Here is a 27,830-nt window from a genome sequence, read left to right as displayed (position 1 = left end):
GTGGCTGTTTCCGAAACCACGTGTAGATGTGGATATGATTGAGGGTAGGAGAGAATGGGGTGAGGACGTGAGACGGTGTGTGGAGAGATACTGTATATAGATAATCGGTTTTATTTGTTTTTAAGGATATATAGAGATGGTTCAAAGGATCCAGGCAGTGGTGGGGTGGAGGCAGGGGTGTATATCAAAGATTTCAATGTTTGTAAGCGGTTAACTGATTATGTGTCAGTGTATGCCGGCCGAGTTGATGGCCATGATTATAGGTTTGAGATGGGTAGAGGAGGTGAATCCACTCAGTGGTGATCTGCTCTGATTCAGCTGCAGTGTTGAGCAGTGTGAATACGAGCAGGTCGGATAGGGGATACTTGTTTGTGGAGATGATGGCGCTGTTAATGGGATGGGAGTGGTGGTAAGCTTTTTCTGGTTTCCCGCCCATGGAGGGTAATGAGAAGGCTGATGTGGTGGCTAAGAGTGCGGTGAGGAGAGAGGGGGTAGTTATTCAGGTACCGCAGGGAAGTCGAGTCCTTGATCTGGGTAAAAGGGCTCGATCTTTGGCAAAGGTAGTGGGATGCCAGTAGTAAGGGGAGGCAATTTTATTGTGTACACCAGTCAGTTAAGGAAGAGGTGGGGAGTATGGGATGTAAGGAGAGAGGAAGTTCTGTGGAGTAAACTACAAATGCCACATTATGGATGATAGGGAGACATGAAATAGGTCTGTGTGATGAGTGTTTAGTGGAGGAAACAGTGGCGCATGTGTTGATATTTTGTGAACTGTATAACATAGATAGGGAGAGATTGTGTGAAAGGGTTAGAAGGCTGGACAGGGTTGGGGTGGTAGGGTGGGGAGAGGGAAGTGGTGTCTAGGGCTCTATTTCACTTTCTTAGTAGAGCAGGACGAATGAAGATTAAAAAAAATATGTAGTTAGGTAGGCAGTGACTGGCCTCACAGTACAGTAGGTGGCGGTGTATGCACTTTAACATTTGAATGCGACCCGCCAACCAAATCTCAAAGAAGAAGTAACGTTGTTTCTTCCTGGTTTTATTGGTAAACTCTGGAGTGGCGTTAGCACATTTTGTTTCCGAAAAAGTCAGTTAAGTAATACACTACAGTTAACACTGGAAGCTCGACATGCAAAAACGTCTTAAGGAAGAAGGTAAATAAAAGCAGTTATCGTAGTCGCCACCTCTGCAGAGATTTTACCAAAGACTAACGTTAGCTTTCTAGCTGATTTATTGGCTAGCACGTTAGCTAACGTTAGTTGCCAGCCATGGGAGCAAAGTTATTGCATGATCATCTATGGAATTAGCTAGTTAGGCAAGGTATGAAATTAAACACTGATATTATTAACGGTATGTTTATAGACGGGTTGGTTGTTTAGCAACAAAAACGAGGGGCGCGCAACCATGGGGGAAAACAGATGAGGTTGGTTTAGATTGACAACATGTAAGCTATATTTGGGCTCCAATGTTTATTGAAAACATAAATAAATGTGCACAATGACCACTGGTTCTCTCTCAAATACATCATATTAGCATTGACATGAAAACAAGACACGGTATCAATAACAAGACGAAACAAGCCACTTACGGACGGCCCTCCCACGTCAATTGCTTGTCATTCTTGCTAGCAGTCTGGCCATTCCAGAATCACAACAGGCTGACTTCTGCCCCATGTAAGCGCACACATCGTTTTCGTGACGTCAGACATTTTTGCTTGGTACAAAACACCAACAAAACAATAGAGCAAAATTGCAGATGCAAGTAGCTAGCGCTTTATTTCCATGAATTATCTGTAGTACAATATTATTAAAACCTCTTGAATGTAATCAAAAATGTAATTTACGTAATCGCCGAAAGTAATGATTTATCATGAGGGCCATAAACAATTACTAGTAATGCTGCGTACTCCAAGAAAGGTAAAAATCTCACCTTTCTGGTCATTTAAAAAAATAAAATTGCCTAGGTGTAGTCACTTGTGAAGACACATGCTGAAGTACACAGTACAAATATGAAAATAATACATTTTATATTTCTGTATGAATATGGCTTGAAATGTGCATATTTTTGAAAGGTCTCTCTTGATTAAATGTGCCCCCACTGCTGTGAACTTCTCACAGAGCTCTAGCTTGGCTTCCTGAACTAGTTAGGAACTCGCCTTTCATCTCATATTAATATTGTCTGTCAATGGCAAAGTGTTTTTGTTTCAAATCTATTAATTATTTTAGATTTCTGTCTATAAATTGTAGGGCTGACCCCAATTATTCGACTTGGCGATTGTTTGGTCGTTAGGCTGTTGGTCGCCCGAGATTGTTTTAGTCGAGCATTAACAAATACATATAGTTGCGCCCATCTCAGTGAACTAATCCATTGCGGAGGCCTAGACTAAAAGCCAATTTATGCTTAGTTCAAAAATGTGGTCGGAGGCTCCATATGGAAGGTGTGACACAATTGTGGAGGCATGCAGAGGCCAAATCAAGCTGTGTACATGGCGATGCAGATTCCCAAATTTGCAGATCCCAAATTTTGTAACAATACAGAGGGCTCTGTATAGCATTGACCTGATTGGTTGACAGTAGGTGGGAGCGGTACATCCTGTATAAACACAGACTCACTTCCTTGACAACAGCTCTCCACTGCTCCGCGAAGCGCAAGAAGTATGAATGCCCTGACTTCTGCTTGGCCAATGTAGACGTTGTATTGACTATTCGCCCAGATGCACAATGCACTTCTCTCTCCAGAATGAGCTCTCTCTCGCCAATTTGTGCATATTTATTGTTTCGTAACTTCATTGTGTGAATTGTTTGCATTTGATTGTTAGTGTATATCAATTCCCCATTCCATATATCACCAGTAGTACATTTACTGTTAATTCCTATAATTTCTAATCTACAATGTTTGTTACTTTGGTTACGGTCATTTCTTTTAATGCATTCAATATTATTATTTCTGTCTTCCCATTCTCACTGTCAGAGTGAACACATTGTTTGCAGAGTGCACAGCCTATGGTACACTTGTGAGAAACAAGTTTTGGTTTATTTCATTCCATTTATGAGTAATGTAAATGTATACATTGTCTTTTGTTAGGAGCACTCCTGTCAATGTTGAGTAAGTACACGCACGCATAGAAGTAGGCCTATAGGCTACCTGGCCTGCGTGCAAATGTAGGCATATAAATGTGACCATTTGGGGATCTGATAGTATTTCTGATTGGCTTAACACACCACCACTAATGACCTGTCATGCTCTGATCCAGTGGAATCGGTGCTTGACTTGGAATGAAATAGGTTCCGGTACTCATTTTGGGTGCTGGTACTGTTTATATTTAGGTGCATGAGCTCCACAATACTTTTGAGCTAATATTCTAAAAGATGAACAGGAGCTCAAGCAGTAGAACATTTGAATTGCCGGTACTCAGCTCCGGTGAGCTCATGCCCAAGTCAAGCACTGCTTCTTATCCCTTGCGCTAATAGCCTACAGCTGTGTCTGTCCAGAGCTCACTGGCATAGGAAACTCTGAGAGACCAGAATATTTTATACTATGTTGCAAGTTTGCTTGCACAAGCTTCGGGCCTGACCCAAGTTAATAGTTGATACAATGTTTCAAGTTCGTTGCAGACAAGCCATGTGTAGCCAATGGGATTTATAGGATATTTATTTTTATCGGGATATTTTCTACCTGCAGGTTTCAATGTTTTTATTTGTTGGCTTTATGTAGGATATTTTTACATAGTTGTCAATGGCATTATAAGTAATGTTTTAGGTTTGTATCTTTTTCATTTAGATTTGGATAGAATTTTGATTAACCACATGACAATGATTTTGAGGTATGAAGACGTCATTATAAATTAAATTAAACTGTGTCACGAAAATTTGCATATGAAAATTGGCACACAGATCGGTAGAAATGGTAAGATAAATTGGCATTCCACATGAGAAAGGTTGCCGACTCCTCGTGTAGCCTATTACCGTCAACTTCAGGAGAGTAATGGCCGAATCTGCAAAAGCCAGCAGGAGCGGGAGGAGAATAGTTGAGTCAGGTATTTTTTCTTCTTCTGGTTATCTAGATCTCTGGCACCCTCTTGAGGCATCAAACCGTAAGCTTAAAGCATCAGACAAACTCAATGCATATAGTTGACTTTATTAAAACACATAGGGTGTGTCTATATATGGAAAAATACATGTTTAAACATTTAGAGCAATCAATTGGTCGAAAGAACAGACGACTTTCGGTTGACACAATATTTATTTTAGTTGGGGAAAGCCTTAGTAAATCGACCTCTGAATATGCTACAGCGACGAAACCACTCTCCTGCTGCGTTATGGTGTAAGGATTCCAGGAATATGCGTTGTTAGTGGCTGTGACGTAGGGTTCAYCCAGGAGTTGGATAGTCGAAAGAGCAAATGAAATGGTACGAGGGACATCCCAGCTTCAAGTGGTGTCGGATTTCACATCCTGCTTCATACAGGCAGAAGAGACAAACTCCTGTGTCCATGACACTCAGGGCTACCGCTCAATGTGAGACATTTTGATCTACGGTGTCCACAGATAGATTTATAAGCGAAAATGTCGGTCGGAAACGGTTCCAGAACCATGCAGGTTCCCTAAACAGGGGACTTTACATCAAAGAGTATTTAAGGGGCAATCTGTGATTTCTATATAAAAAAAATGTACTTTAAAATTAATAGTGCTGAGCGATTAGTGCTTTTTGAGGTCGGTTCGATTTTTTTTTTTTAAATCACGGTTTTTGATTTGGATTGAATGCTGTAACAACACAGAATAAACAATTAATAAAAGTCCCATGATGGTAGTGACTGCCCATTARTGCTTATCACTTATTAACCATAATTTATTCACATTACTTTACAAAAATATTTCAGTTGTGCATATTATTTGATGACTATAATTTCATTCTAAGTGATCTCTATAGAGCCGCTTCCTATGCAGTCTGACAAAATCACTATTTTGTAGTTCTTCAAAGTAAATAAGACACACTTTTATGAGTGTTGAATACCAACTGTCAATCACTTTGATCATGTATTTTCAGGTAGAGATACCTCGCGAAGCAACAGCTGCTCTCTATATCCCCTCACGATTGCACATTCTGGTCTTTTCCGTAGAAGGCGTAAAAGAAACACAGACAGGACAAGTAGATGCACAATGGATAAGGGTCATTGTAGTTCATTACCACGTTTTATGCGCTAAACTATGTTGAAAATTGGCATGTTGGAAACTACAACATCACACAGTTCGGGCTGTATCTGATTTATCTGTAGAGAAACTGAAGTGTGCGCATAGAGCGCACAAAAAAAAACGAACGAAATGGAATTCAAATAATTGAACTGACTTCTTGAAGAATATAATGTATGCCTCATGAGCTTAGTTCAACTGTCGTACTCCATCAGAATCCAAAATAAAAGCTTGTTTTACTTGTTTGTTTGTAAACAATGTAATTGTAAACAAATACTGTATAGCCGCAACACATGGTTAAAACGTATTTTGTCATGGATGGTCAGGCCTTGTATCCATAGCTCTGTTCATGAATTTGAGAGTGGTTACATTTCTCCAGCGGTGGGGTGACTGCAGATTGCCTCTAGAAAAATACAATGAATATTATTTTACATAATCTTTTCTTTTTAAATAATTTTTTCAAAGCCTTGTTTGACAACAAGAAAATTGAACAAATATTGCTTATTATTATGAAATTGTCTTCATATAAGTATTTTATAAGGTATTTGTTATCAAGCTAACTTTTTGAATTTGTGTTTCTGTAGATGGACCTCTTCCACTGTCATCTTTGCGCCTTTTTGTTCCTCCACTGCGTCTGGTGTCTGCAGCTCTGTGGCAAGTTGTTCAGCGTGGAGACATAATGGACTATGGCTTGGTGGAGGAGTTTGTCACCACTGTGTTGGAGGTCGTTCCTGATCTGATGAGTTACAGAGAGCGAGTCCAACTCATCATGGGGCTGCGGGCACAGGTGAGAAATGGCATGGATGGAAAAGGAGAGGAGGGATGGGACACTTGTTCAAGTACAGGGGGTGAGGTCACAGACTATATACAGTGCCTTCAGAAAGTATTCATACCTCTTAACTTACTCCACATTTTGTTGTCACAGCCTGAATTAAAAATGGATTAAAATGATTTTTTTCTCTCTCACCCATCTACACACTAGGGTTGGGAGGTATTCAGATTTTCATATCGTCCTTCTTTCATCCTGTGATTTACAGTATTACTGGCTTAGTACACAAAGGGGTGCCAAAAACGCAAAAAAAACATGGGCGTCTATTACTAGAATGCTAACAGAATGAGCACAAGTAATAGTGAATTTCCATGGAGGCTGCTAGCTAAATATGCTAACGACCTCAAAAGAAAATAAACTAATTTCAGTGACAGGCAATCCAGCTCTTAAAGTTATACATATATACAATACCAATCAAAAGTTTGGACACACCTACTCGTTCCAGGGTGTGTCTTTATTTGTACTATTTTCTACATTGTAGAATAATAGTGAAGACGGGGTGAAATAACACATATGGAATCATGTAGTAACAAAAAAAGTGTTAAACAATATTTATTTTATATTTGAGATTCTTCAAAGTAGTCAACCTTTGCCTTGATAACAGCTTTGCACACTCTTGGCATTCTCTCAACCAGCTTCATGAGGTAGTCACCTGGAATGCATTTAAATTAACAGGTGTGCTTTGTTAAAAGTTAATTTGTGGAATTTCTTTCCTCCTTAATGCGTTTGAGCCAATCAGTTGTGTTGTGACAAGGTAGGGTTGGTATACAGAAGATAGCTCTATTTGGTAAAAGACCAAGTCCATGTTATGGCAAGAACAGCTCAAATAAGCAAAAAGAAATGACAGTCCATAACTACTTTAAGATATGAAGGTCAGTCAATCCGGAAAATTTCAAGAACTTTGAATGTTTCTTCAATTGCAGTTGCAAAAACCATCAAGCTCTATGATGAAACTGGCTTTCATGAGGACCGCCACAGGAAAGGAACTTCTGCTGCAGAGGACACATTCATTAGAGTTGACTGCACCTCAGATTGCAGCCCAAATAAATGCTTCACAAAGTTCAAGTAACAGACACATCTCAACATCAACTGTTCAGGGGAGACTGCGTGGATCAGGCGTTCATGGTCAAATTGCTGCAAAGAAACCACTACTAAAGGACATCAATAAGAAGAAGAGACTTGCTTGGGCAAAGAAACACAAGCAATGGACATGAGACTGGTGGAAATCTGTAATTTTGAGATTGAGATTTTTGATTCCAACCGCCTTGTCGATGTGAGACGCAGAGTAGGTGAACGGATGATCTCCGCATGTGGGGTTCCCACCGTGAATCATGGAGGAGAAGGTGTGATGGTGTGGGGGTGCTTTGCTGGTGACATTGTCTGTGATTTATTTTGAATTCAAGGCATATTTATTTTGAATTCAGGACACATTCTGCAGCGATACGCCATCCCATCTGGTTTGGGCTTAGTGGGACTATCATTTGTTTTTCAACAGGACAATGACCCAAAACACACCTCCAGGCTGTGTAAGGGCTATTTGACCAAGAAGGAGAGTGATGGAGTGCTGCATCAGATGACCTGAACTCCACAATCACCCGACCTCAACCCAATTGAAATGTTTTGGGATGAGTTGGACCGCAGAGTGAAGGAAAAGCAGCCAACAAGTGCTCAGTACATGTGGGAACTCCTTCAAGACTGTTTGAAAAGCCTTCCTCATGAAGCTGGTTGAGAGAATGCCAAGAGTGTGCAAAGCTGTCCTCAAGGCAAAGGGTGGCTACTTTGAAGAATCTAAGATATAAAATATATTTTGATTTGTTTAACACTTCTTTGGTTACTACATGATTCCATATGTGTTATTTCATAGTTTTGATGTCTTCACTATTATTCTACAATGTAGAAAATAGTAAAAATAAAGAAAAACCCTGGAATGAGTAGGTGTGTCCAAACTTGGTAAAAGACCAAGTCTAGGGGCTACCGAATTTCATTTTTGGTGAGTTTGGACATTTACAACAAATGTGAACGACAGACATTGTGCAAATGAACAAAGTTTTGATGAGTGCTTGTCTGAAGGAAGAACAGCACTAGCTCTCCAGCAGCATGTCTACACGCTGTGTCTGGAGTCGCTAGGGCAACGGGCCTGCCTGCTCTGCTCTGAGAAGAGGGGGGAGGAGCAGACAGGTCGAGAACGCAAGGAAATCAAGATTGCAGTGGCAGCTGTACAAATAACTCATACAAAGGACTTCTCAAACATGGCAGAAAGCTAACAGAATATGATGCTCCATCACCTAATTAATTCACCCATTTACTTAGATAGCAATTTAAACTTAGGGTTCATGCTAATGCAGAATTATGCGTTTTTCACGCAGGGAAAAAAATATAAAACGTTTAAGAAATATCTTGCTGCGTTTCATAAACGTAGATCTGAAATTTCTGCTCTGCATCAGACTCATTTTGTGCTTCAGTTGCACCTCTATACTCAGATGACAATTCACAGGAATTCTACCAGCAGACAGTGCTGTAACGATCGTCTGTTGAATTAGGTGTGGTAAGTGTTTATGTTATTTTTATTTAAACAGAACACTAAACAAAATAACAAAGAGAATGAATGAAAACGAAACAGTCCTGTCAGGTGCAGCAACACAAAACAGAAAACAACTACCNTATTTAAACAGAACACTAAACAAAATAACAAAGAGAATGAATGAAAACGAAACAGTCCTGTCAGGTGCAGCAACACAAAACAGAAAACAACTACCCACAAAACACAGGTGGGAAAAGGCTACCTAAGTATGGTTCTCAATCATAGACAACGATAGACAGCTGCCTCTGTTTGAGAACCACACCTGGCCAAACACACAGAAATAGAAAACATAGAACACAAAACAGAATGCCCACCCCAACTCACGCCCTGACCAAACCAAAATAGAGACATAAAAAGGATTACTAAGGTCAGGGCGTGACAAGCCCTCTGACTGATCTGTCGCTACTTTTCTTTGATACTTTTCTCACTGTAGCCAGCCTATTTTTCTCAGGTAAATTGCAATATTAACTTAACTTTAAGCAAAACATTAGGATATGTAGCTGGCTACATTCTTTCTATGATAAAAAAAATACCTAGCTTTTTCATGGTAAGCTCATTTACTTGTGTAGCTGCCAGCCAGAGCGTTGCACTTCTGTTGTCGTCTGATGAAGCTATTTTCTGCCAAGTGTGTTGCACTAATGTATTTTCTGTGAAGGAAAACTATAGTTGCACGTCCCTGATCACTCTGTTGAAGCAAAAAAACACTGTTGCCTTTCAATATAAAACACGACGCCTGTCAGTACACAGCTGGACTCACCTGATCCCGCTTTCTCCCATTGTGCTATTTACAAACAAACATGTAACAGGCTCAACTGTTCTGGTGAACTAGGTAAGCTTCCTAATGTGACAGGTGAAATGAAGAACGCCTTTCTGCTTTATCTCCTAATGCATTGACTGCAGGTACAGTTGAAGTCGGAAGTTTACATACACTTAGGTTGGAGTCATTAAAACTCGTTTTTTAACCAAATTTCTTGTTAACAAACTATAGTTTTGGCAAGTCAGTTAAAAACGCAGAAGAACACCATCCCAACCGTGAAGCATGGGGGTGGCAGCATCATGTTGTGGGGGTGCTTTCCTGCAGGAGGGGCTGGTGCACTTTATAAAATAGATGGCATCATGAGGGAGGAAAAGTATGTGGATATATTGAAGAAACATCTCAAGACATCAGTCAGGAAGTTAACGCTTGGTCGCAAATGGGTCTTCCAAATGGACAACGACCCCATGCATACTTCCAAAGTTGCGGCAAAATGGCTTAAGTACAACAAGTCAAGGTATTGGAGTGGCCATCACAAAGCCCTGGCCTCAATCCTATAGAACATTTGTTGGCCGAACTGAAAAAGCGTGTGCGAGCAAGGAGGCCTACAAACCTGACTCAGTTACACCAGCTCTGTCAACAGGAATGGGCCAAAATTCACCCAACTTATTGTGGGAAGCTTATGGAAGGCTACCCAAAATGTTTGACCCAAGTTAAACAATTTGAAGGCAATGCTACCAAATACTAATTGAGTGTATGTAAACTTCTGACCCACTGGGAATGTGATGAAAGAAATACAAGCTGAAATAAATAATTCTTTCTACTATTATTCTGACATTTCACATTCTTAAAATAAAGTGGTGATCCTAACTGACCTAAGACAGGGAATTTTTACTCTGATTATATTATTATAATTATTAAAAACTGAGTTTAAATGTATTTGGCTAAGGTGTATGTAAACTTTCGACTTCAACTGTATATATATTTTTGATCCCAGCTCCTGACCCCTGTCATGTCTTTGGCATTATTAAACTGAAGACTTATTNTAATTGAGTGTATGTAAACTTCTGACCCACTGGGAATGTGATGAAAGAAATAAAAGCTGAAATAAATCATTCTCTCTACTATTATTCTGACATTTCACATTCTTAAAATAAAGTGGTGATACTAACTGACCTAAGACAGGGAATTTTACTAGGATTAAATGTCAGGAATTGTGAAAACTGAGTTTGTGTATGTAAACTTCCGACTTGAACTGTATTTACTTAAAAAATAGCTACAAATATTAAAATGTATTGAAAAACTTCTAATAAATAGTTTCAACGGTATTGGAAATTTCTCCAGTATACGGTATACCTCCCAAGCCTACTACACACAATACCCCATAATGACAAAGTGAAAACATGTTTTTAGAAATGTATTGAAAATCAAATACAGAAATATATAATTTACATAAGTATTCTCACACCTGAGTCAATACATGTTAGAATCACCTTTGGCATCGATTACAGTTGTGAGTCTTTCTGGGTAAGCCTGTAAGAGCTTTGCACATTATTTTTAGAAATGTTATTCTTCAATCTCTGTCAAGTTGGTTGTTGATCCTTGCTAGACAGCCATTTTCAAGTCTTACCATAGAAGTCAAAACTGGAACTAGACCAATCAAAAACATTCAATGTTGTCTTGGTAAGCAATTCCAGTGTGTCTTTGGCCTTGTTTTAGGTTATTGTCCTGCTGAAAGGTGAATGTCTCCCAGTGTCTGTTGGAAAGCAGACTGAACCAGGTTTTCCTCTAGGATTTTGCTTGTGCTTAGCTCTATTCCATTTATATTTATCCCAAAAATCTCACTAGTCCTTGCCTATGACAAGCATACTCATAAAATGACGCAGCCAGCACCATGCTTGAAAATATGAAAAATGGTACTCAGGGTTGTTGGATTTGCCCCAAACATAAGACTTTATATTCAGGACATAAAGTTAATTTCTTTGACACATCTTGTGCAGTTTTACTTTAGTGCCTTATTGCAAACAGGATGCATGTTTTGGAGTATTTGTATTCTCTACAGGCTTCCTTCTTTTCACTGTCATTTATGTTACTATTGTGGAGTAACTACAATGTTGTTGATCCATCCTCATTTTCCTCCTATCACAGCCATTACATTCGGTAACTTTTTAAAGTCACCACTGGCCTCATGGTGAAATCCCTGAACGGTTTCGTTCCTCTCAGCAACTGTTAGGAAGGACGCCTGTATCTTTGTCGTGACTGGGTGTATTGATACACCTCCAAAGTGTAATTAATAACCTCACCATGCTCAAAGAGATATCCATGTCTGCTTGTTTTATTTTTACCCATCTACCAATAGGGGCCCTTCTTTGCGAGGCATTGGAAAACCTCCCTGTTCTTTGTGGTTGAATCTGTGTTTGAAATTCACTGCTCGTCTGGGGGATCTTACAGATAACTGTGTGTGTGGGGTACAGAGATGAGGTAGTCATTCAAAAATAATGTTAAACACTATAATTGCACACTTGTTAAGCACATTTTTACTCCTGAACCTATTTAGGCTTGCCATAACAAAAGGGTTGAATACTTAGTGACTCAAGACATTTCGGCTTTAAATTTTTTATTCATTTTTAACATTTTCACATTTATGGGGCATTGTGTGCAGGCCAGTGACACAAAATCTAAATTTAATCAATTTTAAATTCAGGCTGTAACACAACAAACTATGGAAAAAGTCATGGGTTGTGAATACTTTCTGAAGGCACTGTACATGTGTAGGGTGACATTTTCGTAGTGCAAAATCAATTTGTTGGTGCAAAATTTACCATAAACCTCATTGTAATCTGGCACCAAGATTTAATTAGAAACATTTCTTCAACAATGTACATTGTAAGGAGGCGATTATTTAACTAGTTTAGTGAACTGAGCAATACATAAATGGTCAATTTATTTTATTTTAAATAAAATTATATCACGATGCTAGATTACGATGAGGTTTATGGTAAATTTAGCAATTAACACATTGATTTTGCACTACGAAATGTTTCCCATAGTCTCTTACTTGCAGGTTGCTGTAAATAATAATTCATTGTATTTTTTTACTCCATCAGCTGGTTCTGGAGTTGTGTCGTACAGATCACCTAGCCGACCCCGAGACCATCCAGCCACACCTGAACAGGCTTAGATCCTGTGTCATCACTCATAGGGAAAATGAGGTGAGTGCTGCTACTCAGTGAAATATCAAGACTGATAACTTTGCTGTTGTTTAACGTTGGCTAGTTAAATTGACTGACTGTTCAATGCTTGCTGTAGATTCCTGATCCAGAGGTGGAGGCATCAGAATCCAACTTCCTGAAGCTGATTCAAAGCCTGCTGGAAGACCCAATTGAGAGGGAACACTTCTTCCAGGTCAGTGTTGTCACTGACTGTGTAGCTGATAAATTATTCATGACATTTTTCTTTAGAAGGTTACCAAAATGGGAAAGGTATGAATACTTTCACATGCATCGTAGATCATTGTTTTAATTCAAAAGCATGGACATAATGTTCTTGTTTGTTTTCTAGAATGTTTATTCAGAGGAATTCGGCCTCAAGTATGACTCCGCACTGCAGAGTCTGGTGTGGGAGTTCCTATCTAGGCTGGAGAAGCTACTTCCAACACCAACCCTTCAACAGGTACCATGCTAAGATGTTATTGCCATCATCAGTCTACTTTCATACAACAATCACCTTACAAAGGGATCCTATACAAATCGGTTGGTAGGGGTTGGACCAAAGGTGACAGTGTTCCACTTTGGGTAAGTAGGCTTTATACCTATTCAGAAAACATACTCCAGGTGGCAGTACGCACCCTTTCAGTTTGTTTACAGACTGTCAATACACTAATAGAAGTAGAAGAAGAAATTGGCTACTTTAAAATGGAGATAGCTCTCAATGCCGCCACTGCAAAGATGTGCCCTCTATCCAACTCTATGGGTTAAACCAAATGTTGAAATTATATAAATGCATATTATTTGGATCCAATTATGGTAGAATGCAACATCCATAGAGAGATGTTTCTATTAACCGGTTTTATATAAAATATTCATGCAGATGATATTATAGAGACCATTGCCATTCCTCTTTCCATTAGACTGCATCTTGGTTTCTACCTGACCCTTCTATCCTGGAGGACTGTGTGCAGTTTGTGTGTCACCCCGAGCCTTTGAAGACCCTACTCCAGTACCACAACAACACATATGAATATGTGGACACCAACGGTAAGAGCTACGTTACTCTGAGCTTTAATGTATGACATAAAATCAAACAAACTTGAACTCACTGTTCTATATCGTGGAGCTCCGCCCCATAGGGGAGTTCTGCTCCTAGTGGTTTACCCCGCTGCCTAGGCAACGAATAGCCTGAGAGAAAATGATGCACACACTTGCAGCCAATGGGAGCACAGGTGTCCCTATATAAGGGGACGCTTCCCCTCAATCAGCCTCCCATTATCTTCAGCGACTTGGACTGGACTGAAGAAGCTGAGAAGATAAGTCTCAGGAAAAACCCGCCGTCGATTTCAAAGTCCTCACCGTCGTCCATCTAAAATGAGCACACCGGTATTTCCACCCAACCCAAAAGCTCTTTTAAGAGCTCAGTGTCGCTGCTCCACTATGGCGGCTGTGGACTCACACGACCTGTGTTTCGTGTGCTTAGGGTCACAGCACGCTAGGAGCGGCCTCACAAATCCCCCACAATGCCTTTATTTTTTGAGGAGAGGACGCAGCGGTGTTCATTTTTTGACGCAATGTCAGTGTTAGCCTCAGCTTCTGAGGCATCATATGACGGTGCCGCCTCTGGAGATGACGAGGATGTTGGTAGGTGCATGGAACACTCCATTCCACTGACATTGGCTCCTGCCATGCCCTCGCTCAGAAAGTACGTGGAGGGCTCATGAGTCACCTTTGACGGCGCGAGCGCCGGCCATAGCTTATATCCCATTCACCAGAGTGGACGGCAGACGAGTGGGAATTTCTCAGGGGATCCCCAGGCTCGAGAGCGCAATGGCTGCGTATCTCGTCCCGGGTTCGAGCTCCTGGCCCTCGTCCAAGAAGGCCATTCTACCCACATCAAAGGACCGACTCACAACGCAGCTGGTTGAGAAGTCCTTTGTACTAGGGGCCCAGGCTGTAGTAGCAGCAAATAATATTGCCCTCCTGGCAGCCTCTCTGTCCCGTCTCACCACAGGTAAGACTGGGCTGTCGGAGGAAGAGAGAAGAAGCGTCACCAAGCATCGGCTGTGTGTGCGGGTAGGTCCATGGCCACTTCGGTGGTCGCGGAACGACACTGCTGGCTGTCTCTGACAAAGCCATGCTGTTGAACGCCCCCATCTCTGACGACGGCCTCTTTGGAGTCACCGCCAAAGAAGCGACGGAGCGTGTTGGGAAGCTGGATTACGAGAGGAAGCAATTATCTAGACATCTMCCGCTGGCAGGACGTCACCAATAGACCTGGGTTTACTGCCAGACGGCGAGCCCGGCGAAAGACAACAACATCCAGCGCCACGAGAGTGGGCCCCGCCCCTCCTGCAGTGCCGGAGAGAGCAGCCGGCCCCGCCGGCAAGAGAGGTGGTCGTGACGTCACCCTGGCGGCACCCTAAGGTTGGCCAGAAGAGACGTCGGCCATGACGAAACGAGGGGGTGAGGATATAAGAGAGCACATCATCCTGTTCGATTGTGCCCACTATCCCCCCCACCCCTGTATAGGGAGGGAGTAGCCGACGTGTTGTTTGTGTTCCAATTGACTTTGTCACAAGAGAACCTCTTTTCCAAGACAAACCAAAAACACTTTCAGGTTCCCTCTTTCTCTTTCTCTCTCGTCCTCTCACCACTCTGAGTGTCGCACAGCCCCACTATGAGTGCGTAGCTAAGCGCACACATGAGGACGGTGTGAGTGGGAATGATAAGAGGGCGGCAAAGCGGACACCTTTGATGAGCCGCCATGCTATACCTCATAAAAAACCCACACCACAAACTCCTAGGAGTAATGTGGTTGAGGTTTTAAAGAGCAGCCTGGGACGTTGGAGAAGGGTTATGCCATCCAATTCCATTGGACTCCTCCCCCGTTTCCGGGCATGGTGGAAACGGTGATGAAATCGCCAGAGAAAGTCGCCGCTCTCACTGCAGAGATTATGGAACTTTTGGCGAAGGAGGCGGTCACAGTAGTTCCCCGCGAGCAAAGGAACAACGGGCTATATTCGCCCTACTTCCTAGTGCCAAAAAAGACGGGGGTAATGAGGCCAATACTGGATCTACACATTCTTCACGAGAGTGTAGCCAAAGGGCCCTTTTGAATGCTTATGACAAAGCATTTGCTGGAATGTGTCCACAACAGACTTTTGTATAAGCATAGACCTAAAGGACGTGTACTTCCATGTGCCGGTACATCCGCGTCACAGTAAGTTTCTGCGTTTCACCTCCCAAGGGGTGGCGTACGAGTATGTGAGAATGCCATTCGGGTTCACCCTGGCACTTCGCACCTTTTCCAAATGCGTGGAGGCGGCAATCAAACCATTGCATCGTCAGGGGATAAGGGACTTGGCCTACCTAGACGACCTACTGGTCTTGCCCCATCAGCAGAGCTGGCGATCGCACACACGACACAGACTGTGATTCATCTCACGCGTCTGGGAGTTTGCTGTGAATTGGGAAAAGAGCGCACCTTGGCCCAGTCATCGGATTGTCTACCTGGGATTGCAGCTAGACACTGACTATGAAGGCTCAAATTTCGGATCCTTGTCGGGCTGCCCTGTTGCTATTCCTACGAAAGTTTCATCCGAATCACACAGTGATGGCGCATTCGGTCATGACACTCTTGGGTCTCATGACGTCTGCCCACTCCGTGGTTCCGCTGGGACTACTGCACATGCGCAGAACACAGCGATGGTTCGCCCAACTACGACTAGACCCAGTGCGGCATCTTCGTCGGTTGTTTGTGGTTCCCCTCTCGCTCAGAGTGGACCTGAACTATTGGAGAGACCCGTGCATTCTGACGCAAGGGCTCCCAATAGGCAGAGTGTCCTCCTACACTCCAGGGTTTACAGACGCTTGTCTGACTGGATGGGGAAGGACATGTCAGACTCTGGCGATCGGAAGTGTGTGGTCTCCCTCGGGACATCACATCAACCTCCTAGAGTTGGAAACAGTTCTACTGGTTCTGACCCCCTTCGCGCCCACCCTGCGGGGTCGCAACGTGCTGGCATCTGCACCCCGACATTGTTCTCCAAATATTGGAACGGTTCAGGATAGCCTAGGTGGACTTTTCCGCATCACGCGTGAGCGCACATTGCCTCCTCTGGTTCTCTCTTCGAGCCCAGGACGAACCACCACTAGGGACGGAAGCTTTTGCGCACCAGCCGTGGCCAAATGTTCTCCTGTATGCATTTCCACCGCTGTCCTGCATTCTCCCACTGTTAGCCCGAGTGAGAACAGGCGGCCTGTCAATCGTATTGATAGCCCCCGATCGCCCAGTGGCCCCTTGGCTCGCGGAGATGATTCAGATGCTGCTTTCGCCACCTTGGCCTATTCCACATCGATGGCACGCGACGTCTCAGGCGGGAGGAATGATAGAGCAATTGCCCATAATCGGCCAACCACTGATGGTCTGGCTCCTAAGAGCGCCGTGGGTTATCTGATTCAGTAATCAGAACCATACAGGGCTCCCGTGCCAGTTCTACATCCAGGACTTATACCAGCAAATGGAACGTGTTTTCACAATGGTGCGCCACAGAAAATGTAGACCCCGTGTGCTGTCAGGTCGAGAGTGTGCTCTCTTTCCTACAGTTCATGTTTGACAAGCAGCGCTCACCCGCCACCATTAAGGTGTTGTGGCGACGATTTCAGCTTGTCATGAGGGGTTTGGCAGAGACAATGTCTTCAGACACCCTCTAGTGAAACGGTTCCTATTTGGAACGCGGCGCCTTTGGCCGATGCCTAGAGCCACGCTTCCTCAGTGGGATTTGGCCTTGGTCCTCAAGGCGCTCAGCAAGACGCCGATCGAACCATTTAATCAAATCCCCCTCAAGATGTTATCTCTGAAGGCGGCACTGTTGCTCACTTTGACTACGGCTAAGCGTGTCAGTGATTTGTGTGCTCTTTCGACGAGACCCAACTGCCTGGCCATTAATAGCGATCTGAGCAGGGCGGTGTTACGTCCTAACCCGGCATTTATGCCGAAGGTTATTAAGAGCTCATATAGGTCACAGACCGGCTTCATTGCTTGGCACGCTACGTGGAGTGCACAGCGGCGATTAGGTCATCAACAAGCTCTTTGTGTGTCACGGTGCGAGACGACTTTCTAAACAGCGGCTGTCTCACTGGTATTGAGGCAGCAGGGCGGCCATTGCCTCAGGGTGTAAGAGCTTAGTCCACTCATGGAGTAGCGGCATCTACTGCCCTTTTCAGAGGAACGGGAATGAATAGAGGATATCTGTGCAGCGGCGTCATGGTCGTCACCGGCTCCTTTTATCCGTTTCTACCTTTTGGATATGTCTTCTAACTCTCTTGGCTCACTCTGTACTGGATGGAAGGACTTGAGCTAGGAGGAAAAGATGAAGGGCTGTTGGGCATGGTTCCCATTAGGCCCTGTTCTTTTCCATTGAGAGAGAGAGAGACATATGTCACGTCTCCTGACTGATATTCAGACAGTAGAGAACGTGTTTTTTTGACCCGCCCACCATTGTATCACTGTGTTGGGGCGGAAGGATGAGGGAAATAGTGCTGTAACTGGTATTGCACTACTACCGGTCACTGTGTATTGATGGGATATTGAGGTATTATCTATCTGCTAGTCAGATTAGTATGGCCCATGTTCTGTCTATCTGCCCACAAATCATAGGCTTTGGCCTCTAGATTAAATATGGCAGATTTACTGAGAAATCAGTATGATATGTCTTCTAACCATGGTTCAGTCTGTACTCAGCATAGCCGATTGGAGGACTTGAACTAAGTGGAAAAACTGCAGGACCGATGGACTGGTTTCCTTCAGGTCCGCTTTTACATGTTAGGGTGACTATGTGACATGACTCCTGACTGAGAGATCAGTACAGTAGAGGTCATGTATTCTAACCTGCCCACAAGTCTATGACTATGTTTGGGCGGAAGGATGAGGGAAATAGTTTCTGCAACTAGTTTTACAGTGCTATTAGACCAATCATTGAATATTGACAGGATATTGAAGTATCATCTATCTGCTGGTTCAGATTAGTAAGGCTCATATTCTGTTTATCTGCCCACTAGCCATTGACTATGTCTCTGGACTGAGTGGGGCGGATTGTACTGAAGGACACAGTATATTGTGACACAGTGTGTCACAGTACTGTGGGACTTGGTCGCAGCCATTGCTGGGCCCGACCTTTTCATTAAGTTGGAAGTGTTAGGCTCGGCAAAAAGTACATTTTGGAGCGCGGCGCTCCACCTTAAACCACTAGGAGCAGAGCTCCCCTATGGGGCTCCGCTCCACGATATAGAACGATAGTTACCGGAGTGGTAACTCCAGTTCTATGAGTGGAGCAGAGCCCCATTGGACTTAAGGCCCTGCCGACCCCCAGTCTTGCGGAAGATTATTTTTCGGGAGGCTGATTGAGGGGAAGCGTCACCTTATATAGGGACACCTGTGCTCCCATTGGCTGCAGGTGTGTGCATCATTTTCTCTCAGGCTATTCGTTGCCTAGGCAGCGGGGTAAACCACTAAGAGCAGAACTCCCCTAACTCCACTCATAGAATTGGAGTTACAACTTGTTTATTATCAATGCCATAAAAAGACATTGGTTTGTGTCCCTAAAACTAAAAAATAAGAACCAGGGTTTGTTTGACATTGACTTTTCTTGTCTTCCTGTCTCAGCTCCATCTTCGGTCGACTACATCCTCTCATCGCTGTCGCTCTCTCCACTAAAGACAGTTGTGATCTTTCCAGATCAAACTGACCCAGAGATCAAATCAGAACCCACGGAGGAACCTTTGCCATATGAACATATGAACATTCAAAGCCCAGCCTCATCTGACAACGATTCAGAAATGCTTCCTTTGTTGGAGTCAGATTACGTGAAGAGCGTAGAAGGGGTGCATTCAGACGGAAATTTGAATGTTGAGATTTTGTCTTTACAAATTCAAGGTTCAGAAGAGGTGTGTATACACAAGGAAACTACTGAGGGAAACCTTAAACACGAGACAGCTGACAAAGAGTCAGCAAGAGAGAGGGAACTAGATGGAGCTTTTCACCAACCTCAAACTGACAGTGGGCTAAAAATACAAAAACCTCACAGCATCCAACAGAAAGTGCAGGACAGTTCTAGTTTGTCAACTTCCTGTCTGCTCCGTCAGCCCACGGTGCTTCTGCACCGACTTGACATTACTGATATGCCGTTACCTGTGTCATCTCCAACATTGAGTCAAACATTAAGGAGAAAGAGGCTTCAAATTAAAAAAGGGGGATCCCAAGGACAGAGAGCAGGATGGGTCATATCACCAGAAAGTAAGAGGAATGCCAATGGACAGCCACCAGAGACTGAGTAAGAATTAGTGAATTATTATACTGGAAACAATTCTTGCTACTTGTAATCTTCCATTACAATCCTAACGCTCCTTCAATTTGGTATTTTTCAGACAAGACAGTGTAACCTCAAACGATGATGTTCCCAAGAAAAGGACAGCTGGTAGGAAAATCATCATCCTAGCTATGATTCAGGCTGTCAATTTTATACAGAATCTGCTTCTTAAAGTGATATTTGCCTCAACGTTTATAATATGTTAATGGTAAGTATTTTTAAGTATTTTACAACGTCATGTCAGATGGTTTCTCACCCTGAAAGTATACTAAAGTATACTATAGGCCAGGAGAAACTGTAATCTATGGTTCAGTCTTCTACAAACTTCAGCTAATTTCAGTCACCACTTGCTAACAATGAATGGGAGTGGTAGGTGTTAGCCGTGTCTGTTGAAAAGAATGGCCAACTCATGTATAACAGGCACCACCCCTCCCATTGATTTTTAGCTAGGCTGTGGCTAAAGTTAGCTGGAGTTTGTAGTGGCTGTTTAAAGAAAACCAAACCGTGGATTACAGTTTATCCCGGCCCATAGACGACTATCCAGGGGGAGAAACCATCTGACATTAAGTTTTAAAGTACTTCCCCTTCAATCACTTGCCATTAAGTTTTAAAGTACTTCCCCTTCAATCACTTGCCTTGGAGTGCATGTTCAAAAAGTCACATTTGGCAATTTTGTTAATAGCATAAAACCTATGGCTGCTAAAGTTAAAGCAATTTGCATATCTTAGCCAGACAGTGTATCTATAACCGTTTGACCCTTACTTGTTCTCCCAGATTTTGCCATGTTTTGAGATCACCATTTCCCCCCCCCAACTCTAGGTAGAGGCCTAGAGGAAGAGAAACTGCACCACCACATCAAGGACTTTCACTCAGAGGAGTGCAGTGGACAGAACAGAGAACCTTTTGACAGTATGCCTCAGTATTCTTTGGCCCCTGACCTATCCCATGTAATTGGGCAGTCTAATAGAAGCAAGCGGGTCAAAATGTGCTCCTTATGTAGGAAGACTTTCATTGGAGCAAAAGATTTGACGGCACACATGAGATCTCATACTGAGCAGAGTCCTTACCAGTGTACCCAGTGTTTGCAAAGCTTTGAACATCAGGAGGACTTACAGAAACATCAACAGATTGGGTGTGAGGTGGCAACTCAACCAGAAGAGGACAACGTGTCTACGGCATCTTTTGAAGAGGATAACATGTCTACAACATCTTTTGAGGATGGGAACGAGACATCCCAGCCCAATGGCACTTCGCCCCTGAGCCCAACAACTTCTAACGTTCGTCCCACTCCAAGAGAGTTTTCCAAAGCCAGAACTTGCCATGTGTGTCAGGAAACTTTCCAAAGTGCATATTTAATGAGAAAGCACCTGAATTCCGAACATGATCAGCTCCCTTACCAGTGCTGCGACTGTGGAGAACATTTCAAGAGGAAGTTTCATTTAAAGGAACATAAGAAATTGTGCTTGGCGGCGAGCTCAACAACTTCCAACATTCGTCCCACTCCAGATCAGTCTTCCAAAGCCAGAAATTGCAGTTTGTGTAACAAGACTTTCGACAGTCCATATTTAATGACAAAGCACCTCAAATCCAAACATGATCAACTCCCTTACCAGTGCCCTGGCTGTGGAGGGAATTTCCAAAGGAACTTTCATTTGAAGGAGCATAAAAAAGAGTGCTTGGTGGCGAAGAGTCTCCTCTCTTGCTCTCTGTGTGACAAAACGTTCATTGAAGCAAGCAATTTGACCAAACACGTGAGATCTCACACATATCAGTGCACCAAGTGTTTGCAAAGCTTTGAACGTCAGGAGGACTTACAGAAACATCTGCAGAACGTGTTTGAAGAGCCAGCTCAATTTGAAGAGGACAACACGCCGATGCCATCTTTTGAGGATGGGACACAGATATCCCAGCCCCACGACACTTCCAATGTCCTTCCCACTCGAAAGGAGTCTTCCAGAGCCAGAACATGCCGTTTGTGTCACAAGACTTTTGACACTATACATTTCATGAAAAAGCACCTGATTTCCAAACATGCTCAGCACCCTTACCAGTGCCTCCACTGTGGAGAAAACTTCAGGAAGAAGTTTAATTTGAAAGAACATCAGAAAGAGTGCCATAAACCCACTCCAACACAGTTGTCCAAGGCCAGAACATGCCGTGTGTGTCACAAGACTTTTGTTAGTGTCCATTTAATGAGAAAGCACCTCAAATCCAAACATGATCTACTCCCGTACCAGTGTCTCGGCTGTGGAGACCATTTCTACAAAAATTCTCACTTGCTGAAACATGAAAAAGTTTGCTCGGCGGCAAAGAGGCTCCTCACTTGTTGTGAGTGTGGTAAGACTTTTAAGCTCTCTAAGCTTAAGGGGTGTAACCAGGTGAACCAACAGCAGGCTCCTAGGGGGGATCACCAAGAGACCAACACGACTCTAATAGTGGAAAATGGGATGGAGATACCCCAGTCCTTCAGCACTACACCCCAGAACCCAACAATCTCCAATGCTCTCACAATTCAAGGACAATCCTCCAAAATAGCCAACCATTATGAAACATGTCTTTTGTGTAATGAAACATTTGAAAATGGAGAGAATCTGAGAAAGCATATGGAATTTCAACATGATGTACGTACGTACGTGTGCCTTGATTGCGGGGAGACATTCCAAAGCAAATCTGAACTACAGAAACATTTTGCCATTCATTTGGGCTCCAGAAAGTGTCCTTTGTGTGTTAAAAAGACTTCTCAATCAACGCTGCAGCACGTTCAGAGACAACAGCCAGACTTGAGGGTGTCAAGTGAGGGAGTCAACCCAAACCAGCACCAAAGGGATGTTGATCCAGCAGATGGCAGCAACTCGCTGGCACCGAGGGAACGTGAGACAAATATCCTCCAGCCTTCAACCTATCTATGTGATACATGTGGTAAAGACTTCCCATCTCTGTGCCGATTGAAAAGACATTTGCAAGTACATACAGGAGAGCAGCCTTTTCCTTGCACGGATTGTGGCAAATGTTTTACTTGCAAGGGTAGTCTGAAAATCCATCAACGGCTTCATACAGGAGAGCGGCCATTTGCGTGCACTTTATGCCAACAACGCTTTATCACAAATAAACACCTAAAAAGACATATGTTTACTCACACAAGGGAAAAGCCTTTTCAGTGTTCAGCTTGTGGGAAAACTTTCAAAACGAAACAAGGTTGTAGCAGACATCAACAATTTAGGCGTTGTTACCTGGAAAAACATACGAGAGCAAGTTTTCTAGAGAATCCGAAGGACTTACAAAAACATCAGCAGATTGGGCATGAGGAGGCAGCTCAACCAGAAGAGGACAACATGTCTACAACATCTTTTGAGTATAAGACATCCCAGGCACATGGCACTTCAGCCCAGAGCCCTGGCACTTCTAATGTTCGTCCTACTCCAAGACAGTCCTCCAAAGCCAGAACGTGCCACGTGTGTCATGAAATCTTCCAAAGTGCATATTTAATGAGAAAGCACCTGAATTCCAAACATGGCCAGCTCCCTTACCAGTGCCTCGACTGTGGAGAACATTTCAAGAGGAAGTTCAATTTGAGGGAACATAAGGCAAGGTGCCATTCTACGCCTTCCTCCAAATCCAGAAAATGCTGTTTGTGTAACAAGACTTTCAACAGTCCGTATTTAATGAGAAAGCACCTCAAATCCCAACATGATCAACTCCCTTACCAGTGCCGCGACTGTGGCCATTTTTTTAAGCTGAAGTTTAATTTGAAGAAACATAAGAAAAAGTGCCCCACTCTGAAAAGACATTAGCGAGGACACACTGGAGAGCAGAATCCTCGCACGGATTGTGGCAAACACTTTACTTTGAAGGGTAGTTTGAAAACCCATCAACTCCTTCATGCAGAAGAGTGGCCATTTACGTGCACTGTAGGCCAAGAACGCTTTATCACGAATAAACAGCTACAAAGACATATGTTTACTCACTCAAAGGAGAAGCCTTTTCAGTGTTAAGCTTGTGGGAAGGAACACTTTAAAAACAAAACAAGGTTGGAGCAGACATCAACAATTTAGGCATGGTCAGCTAAAAAAAAAATACTAGAGCGAGTAATTGTAATTCCTGACCTTCACCATTTTACTTGTGATTTTGGTTTCTTATTTTATTAGCTTTGAATAGAGACATTTTTGGTTTACAAACAAACGTCACCTTTGAGTAATCCACACGCATTCTCGTAGTAAAAAAGCCCCCTAGCAGAATATTTATACGTAGATGTCGGGACCTTGACAAACTTAATAGTGATGACTATGAAAACACAAGACTGGTGGTTATAACTATGTTCAAGAAGAGTATTATTCTTCTGGCTTTATCGAGCTCTATTTGTGACATTTTACCTTGCTGGCTTGGTAGCTTGCCAGGTAATTCATCCTCAGAAGACATCTGCGGCGTTGTAGACGATAACCATCTGACTACATGTTTGTTAACTTGCATAAGCTGCATCTGGATGTTGGATGTTGTTGTATTGACAAGCCCAGATCTGAGGAAGAACTGCGCACTGCAACTTCATGACCCGGCAGGGAAGTGGGTCTATTATCTATGTTCAGGAATGGCCCCCAGAGCTGTTGCCAGAGAATTGAATGTTCATTTCTCTACCATAAGCTGCCTCCAACGTCGTTTTAGAGAATTAGGCAGTACGTCTAACCGGCCTCATAACTGCAGACCATGTGTAACCACGCCAGCCCAGGACCTCCACATCCAGCTTCTTCACCTGCGTGAAGACCAGAGAACAGCCACCCGGACAGCTGATGAAACTTTGGGTTTGCACAACCGAAGAATTTCTGCACAAACTGTCGTGCTTGTCGTCCTCACCAGGGTCTTGACCTGACTGCAGTTCGGCGTCGTAACCGAATTCAGTGGGCAAATGCTCACCATTAATTCGATGCGCACTGTTCTCTTCACGGTTGAATCACTGTTTCAACTGTAATGGGCAGATGGCAGACCACGTGTATGACGTCATGTGGGCGAGCGGTTTCCTGATGTCAACGTTGTGAACAGTGTGCCCCATGTTGGTGGTGGGGTTATGGTATGGGCAGGCATAAACTACAGACAACAAACACAACTGCATTTTATCGATGGCAATTTGAATGCACAGAGATACCGTGACGAGATCCTGAGGCCCATTGTCGTGCCATTCATCCGCCGCCATCACCTCATTTTTCAGCATAATAATGCACAGCCCCATGTCGCAAGGATCGGTACACAATTCCTGGAATCTAAAAATGTTGCAGCTCTTCCATGGCATGCATACTCACCAGACATGTCACCCATTGAGCATGTTTGGGATGCTCTAGAGAGACGTGTACGACAGCGTGTTCCAGTGCCGGCCAATATCCAGCAACTTTGCATACCCGTTGAAGAGGAGTGGGATAACATTCCACAGGCCACAAACAACAGCCTGATCAACTCTATGCGAAGGACATGTGTTGCGCTGCATGAGGCAAATAGTGGTCACACCAGGTACTGACTCGTTTTCTGATCCACGCCCCTACCTTTTTTTATTAAGGTATTTGTTATCAACAGATGCATATCTATATGCCCAGTTATGTGAAGTCCATAACTTAGGGCCTAATGAATTTATTTAAATTGACTGATTTCTTTACATGCACTGTAACTTAGTAAAATCTTTGAAATTGTTGCATGTTTCGTTTATATTTTTTGCTCAGTGTAGATGGTGGGCGTTAGACGCGATTTGTGACACACAAGGGTGTCATTTTGAATTCCCATGCAGCTTTTGTTTTTCAACATTATTAGCTCATCACAATTGTTTTCTACTCTAAATCACTAACTAAACAGCTTTATATTAAAAACAAGAATGTTGCCCTGACCCCTGTTGGCGCAGGGGTCCAAGCACTGGTTTAGGGACCAGAAGGTCACAGGTTCTAATTTGGCCAATGCCCTTTCTCTAGAAAAGTGTCCCAATGCCCAATGTGTTGATATACTATCCAGTAATGAATGGTCACAGAATGTATTGGTCGTGTTATTTAAACACCACACCAAATTAAAAACTAAATGATTGAAACAAGGAGGAAATTGTCACTTGTATAATAAAATACTTTTGTTTTCCGTTACGTGCCTGACACTTACATGACCCCACACATATTGATTGCATAGCTGCAGAATTAACAGTTGTTTAAAGGAGAATTACCCCCATATTCAACTTCAATGTGCCGTACACATTTGCACACGGCTTGGATCAATCATAATACTACATAACATAACTGAGTTCAGAGGAAAAGGTGAAACATTCAGTGAAATGGATAGGATGTGTGCTCTGTTGACCGCAAACATTACATAGTCAGATGCGAAGATTGCTGCCTTGGATGCATACTCAGCATCTATATTTTCCACTCCAGAGGGGGGAGCTACATGATAACAAACAAGAAGGAACATCCAAATCCCACCTCTCACCAGGCTCAATAGACACACATCCCTTTGAGCCTCTGCATTTTTACCAGGTAAGGGAGTTTTTCCTTCACTTGACCTGACTTGAGGTTTTTCCTTGTCTGTTGGTAAGGAAAGACTCCCTGGCTTTAATTGTTACGATATCTAGATATTTGGGGCCTAAAAACTCACTGGCTTTATTCGTGACGGTAACTAGATATGTTGAGGGCCTGACAAACTGATGTATACTCTCTTAGGGACTTCACCAGTTTATTACATTTGAGTCAGTTGGGCTTTTTCCGAATCACTCCCTTTTCTCCCTCCCTTCACTGTTCACTTTTTTTTAGCTATCCCCCCAGTTTTTTTTGCACCGAGTGTATTCTCCAGGACAACCTTATATTTTCCCGCTGCCAGATACGTGTCTGTCTGTCTGCCAAAGTTATTGGCATATCAGTGACCGTGTACTGCTCCTGACAACATGACACGGTAAGGACGTTCCTAATGTTGCGACAATATTAKAATCTCAAACATGTTACTTTTGAATGTATACTGAACAAAAATATTAATGCAACATGTAACGTGTTGGTCCCATGTTTCATGAGCTGAAATAAAAGATCCCAGAAATGTTCCATATGCACAAAAAGTGTATTTCTCTAAAATGTTGTGCACAAATTCGTTTACATCCCTGTTAGTAAGCAGTTCTCCTTTGCCAAGATAATTCATCCACCTGACAGGTGTGGCATATCAAGAAGCTGATTAAACAGCATGATCATTACACAGGTGTACCTTGTGCTGGGAACGATAAAAGGCCACTCCAAAATGTGCAGTTATGTCACACAACACAATGCCACAGATGTCTCAAATTTTGAGGGAGCGTGCAATTGGCATGCTGACTACAGGAATGTCCACCAGAGCTGTTGCCAGATAATTTAATGTTAATTTCTCTACCATAAGCTAACTCCAACATCGTTTTAGAGATTTTGTCGGGACGTCCAACCGGCCTCACAACCGCAGACCATGTGTAACCATGCCAGCCCAGGACCTCCACATCCGGGGGGTGCTGAGAAGTATTTATYTCTGTAATAAAGCCCTTTCGTGGGGAGAAACTCATTCTGATTGGCTGGGCCTGGCTCCCAAGTTGGTGGGCCTATGCCCTCCCAGGCCCACCCATTGTCCAGTCATCTGAAATCTGTAAATTAGGGCCTAATGAATTTATTTATATTGACTGATTTCCTTCTATGAACTATAACTCGGTAAAATCTTTGAAATTCTTGCAACATGTATATTTTTGTTCAGTATAAGTAATATAAGATAACCTTATTCACTGGTTCGTGTTCACGGGGTGCATCGTAGCAAAACGTTTTGCAAAGGAAAATGAGAACCAGCCTTTCTTAAAGCTTAGATGGTACCTCCCGGTTCCGCTTTCTTCCATTTCGTGCCTAGTGAACATAACCCTGGATTTAGGTTGAGCCACCTGGCAGAC

The 27,830-nt window shown here is 43.0% G+C and overlaps 1 protein-coding gene across 3 annotated transcripts; it reads left to right on the top strand.

The window, feature by feature from the left end:
• The first annotated feature begins 1,027 nt into the window (after positions 1–1,027).
• LOC111978282 (TERF1-interacting nuclear factor 2-like) lies at positions 1,028–26,034 on the top strand. Of its 3 annotated transcripts, XM_024008259.2 has the most exons (9): positions 1,028–1,154; positions 5,772–5,974; positions 12,459–12,563; positions 12,661–12,756; positions 12,913–13,023; positions 13,481–13,607; positions 19,228–19,894; positions 19,989–20,038; positions 20,750–26,034. In XM_024008259.2, the coding sequence occupies exons 1-9, from the start codon at positions 1,130–1,132 to the stop codon at positions 23,719–23,721; spliced, it is 4,356 nt and encodes a 1,451-aa protein (XP_023864027.1). In that variant the 5' UTR covers positions 1,028–1,129; the 3' UTR covers positions 23,722–26,034. The 3 variants fall into 3 exon arrangements, with proteins under 3 accessions (XP_023864027.1, XP_070304442.1, XP_070304441.1); XM_070448340.1 differs by lacking the exon at positions 1,028–1,154 and having other exon boundaries at positions 5,785–5,974; positions 12,913–13,145; XM_070448341.1 differs by lacking the exons at positions 19,228–19,894; positions 19,989–20,038; positions 20,750–26,034 and having other exon boundaries at positions 12,913–13,145; positions 13,481–13,555.
• Positions 26,035–27,830: the final 1,796 nt, after the last annotated feature.

Source organism: Salvelinus sp. IW2-2015, linkage group LG18 (genome assembly GCF_002910315.2).
Source record: "Salvelinus sp. IW2-2015 linkage group LG18, ASM291031v2, whole genome shotgun sequence".
NCBI classification, from domain to species: Eukaryota; Metazoa; Chordata; class Actinopteri; order Salmoniformes; family Salmonidae; genus Salvelinus; species Salvelinus sp. IW2-2015.
This window is presented reverse-complemented; position numbering and strand designations above follow the sequence as displayed.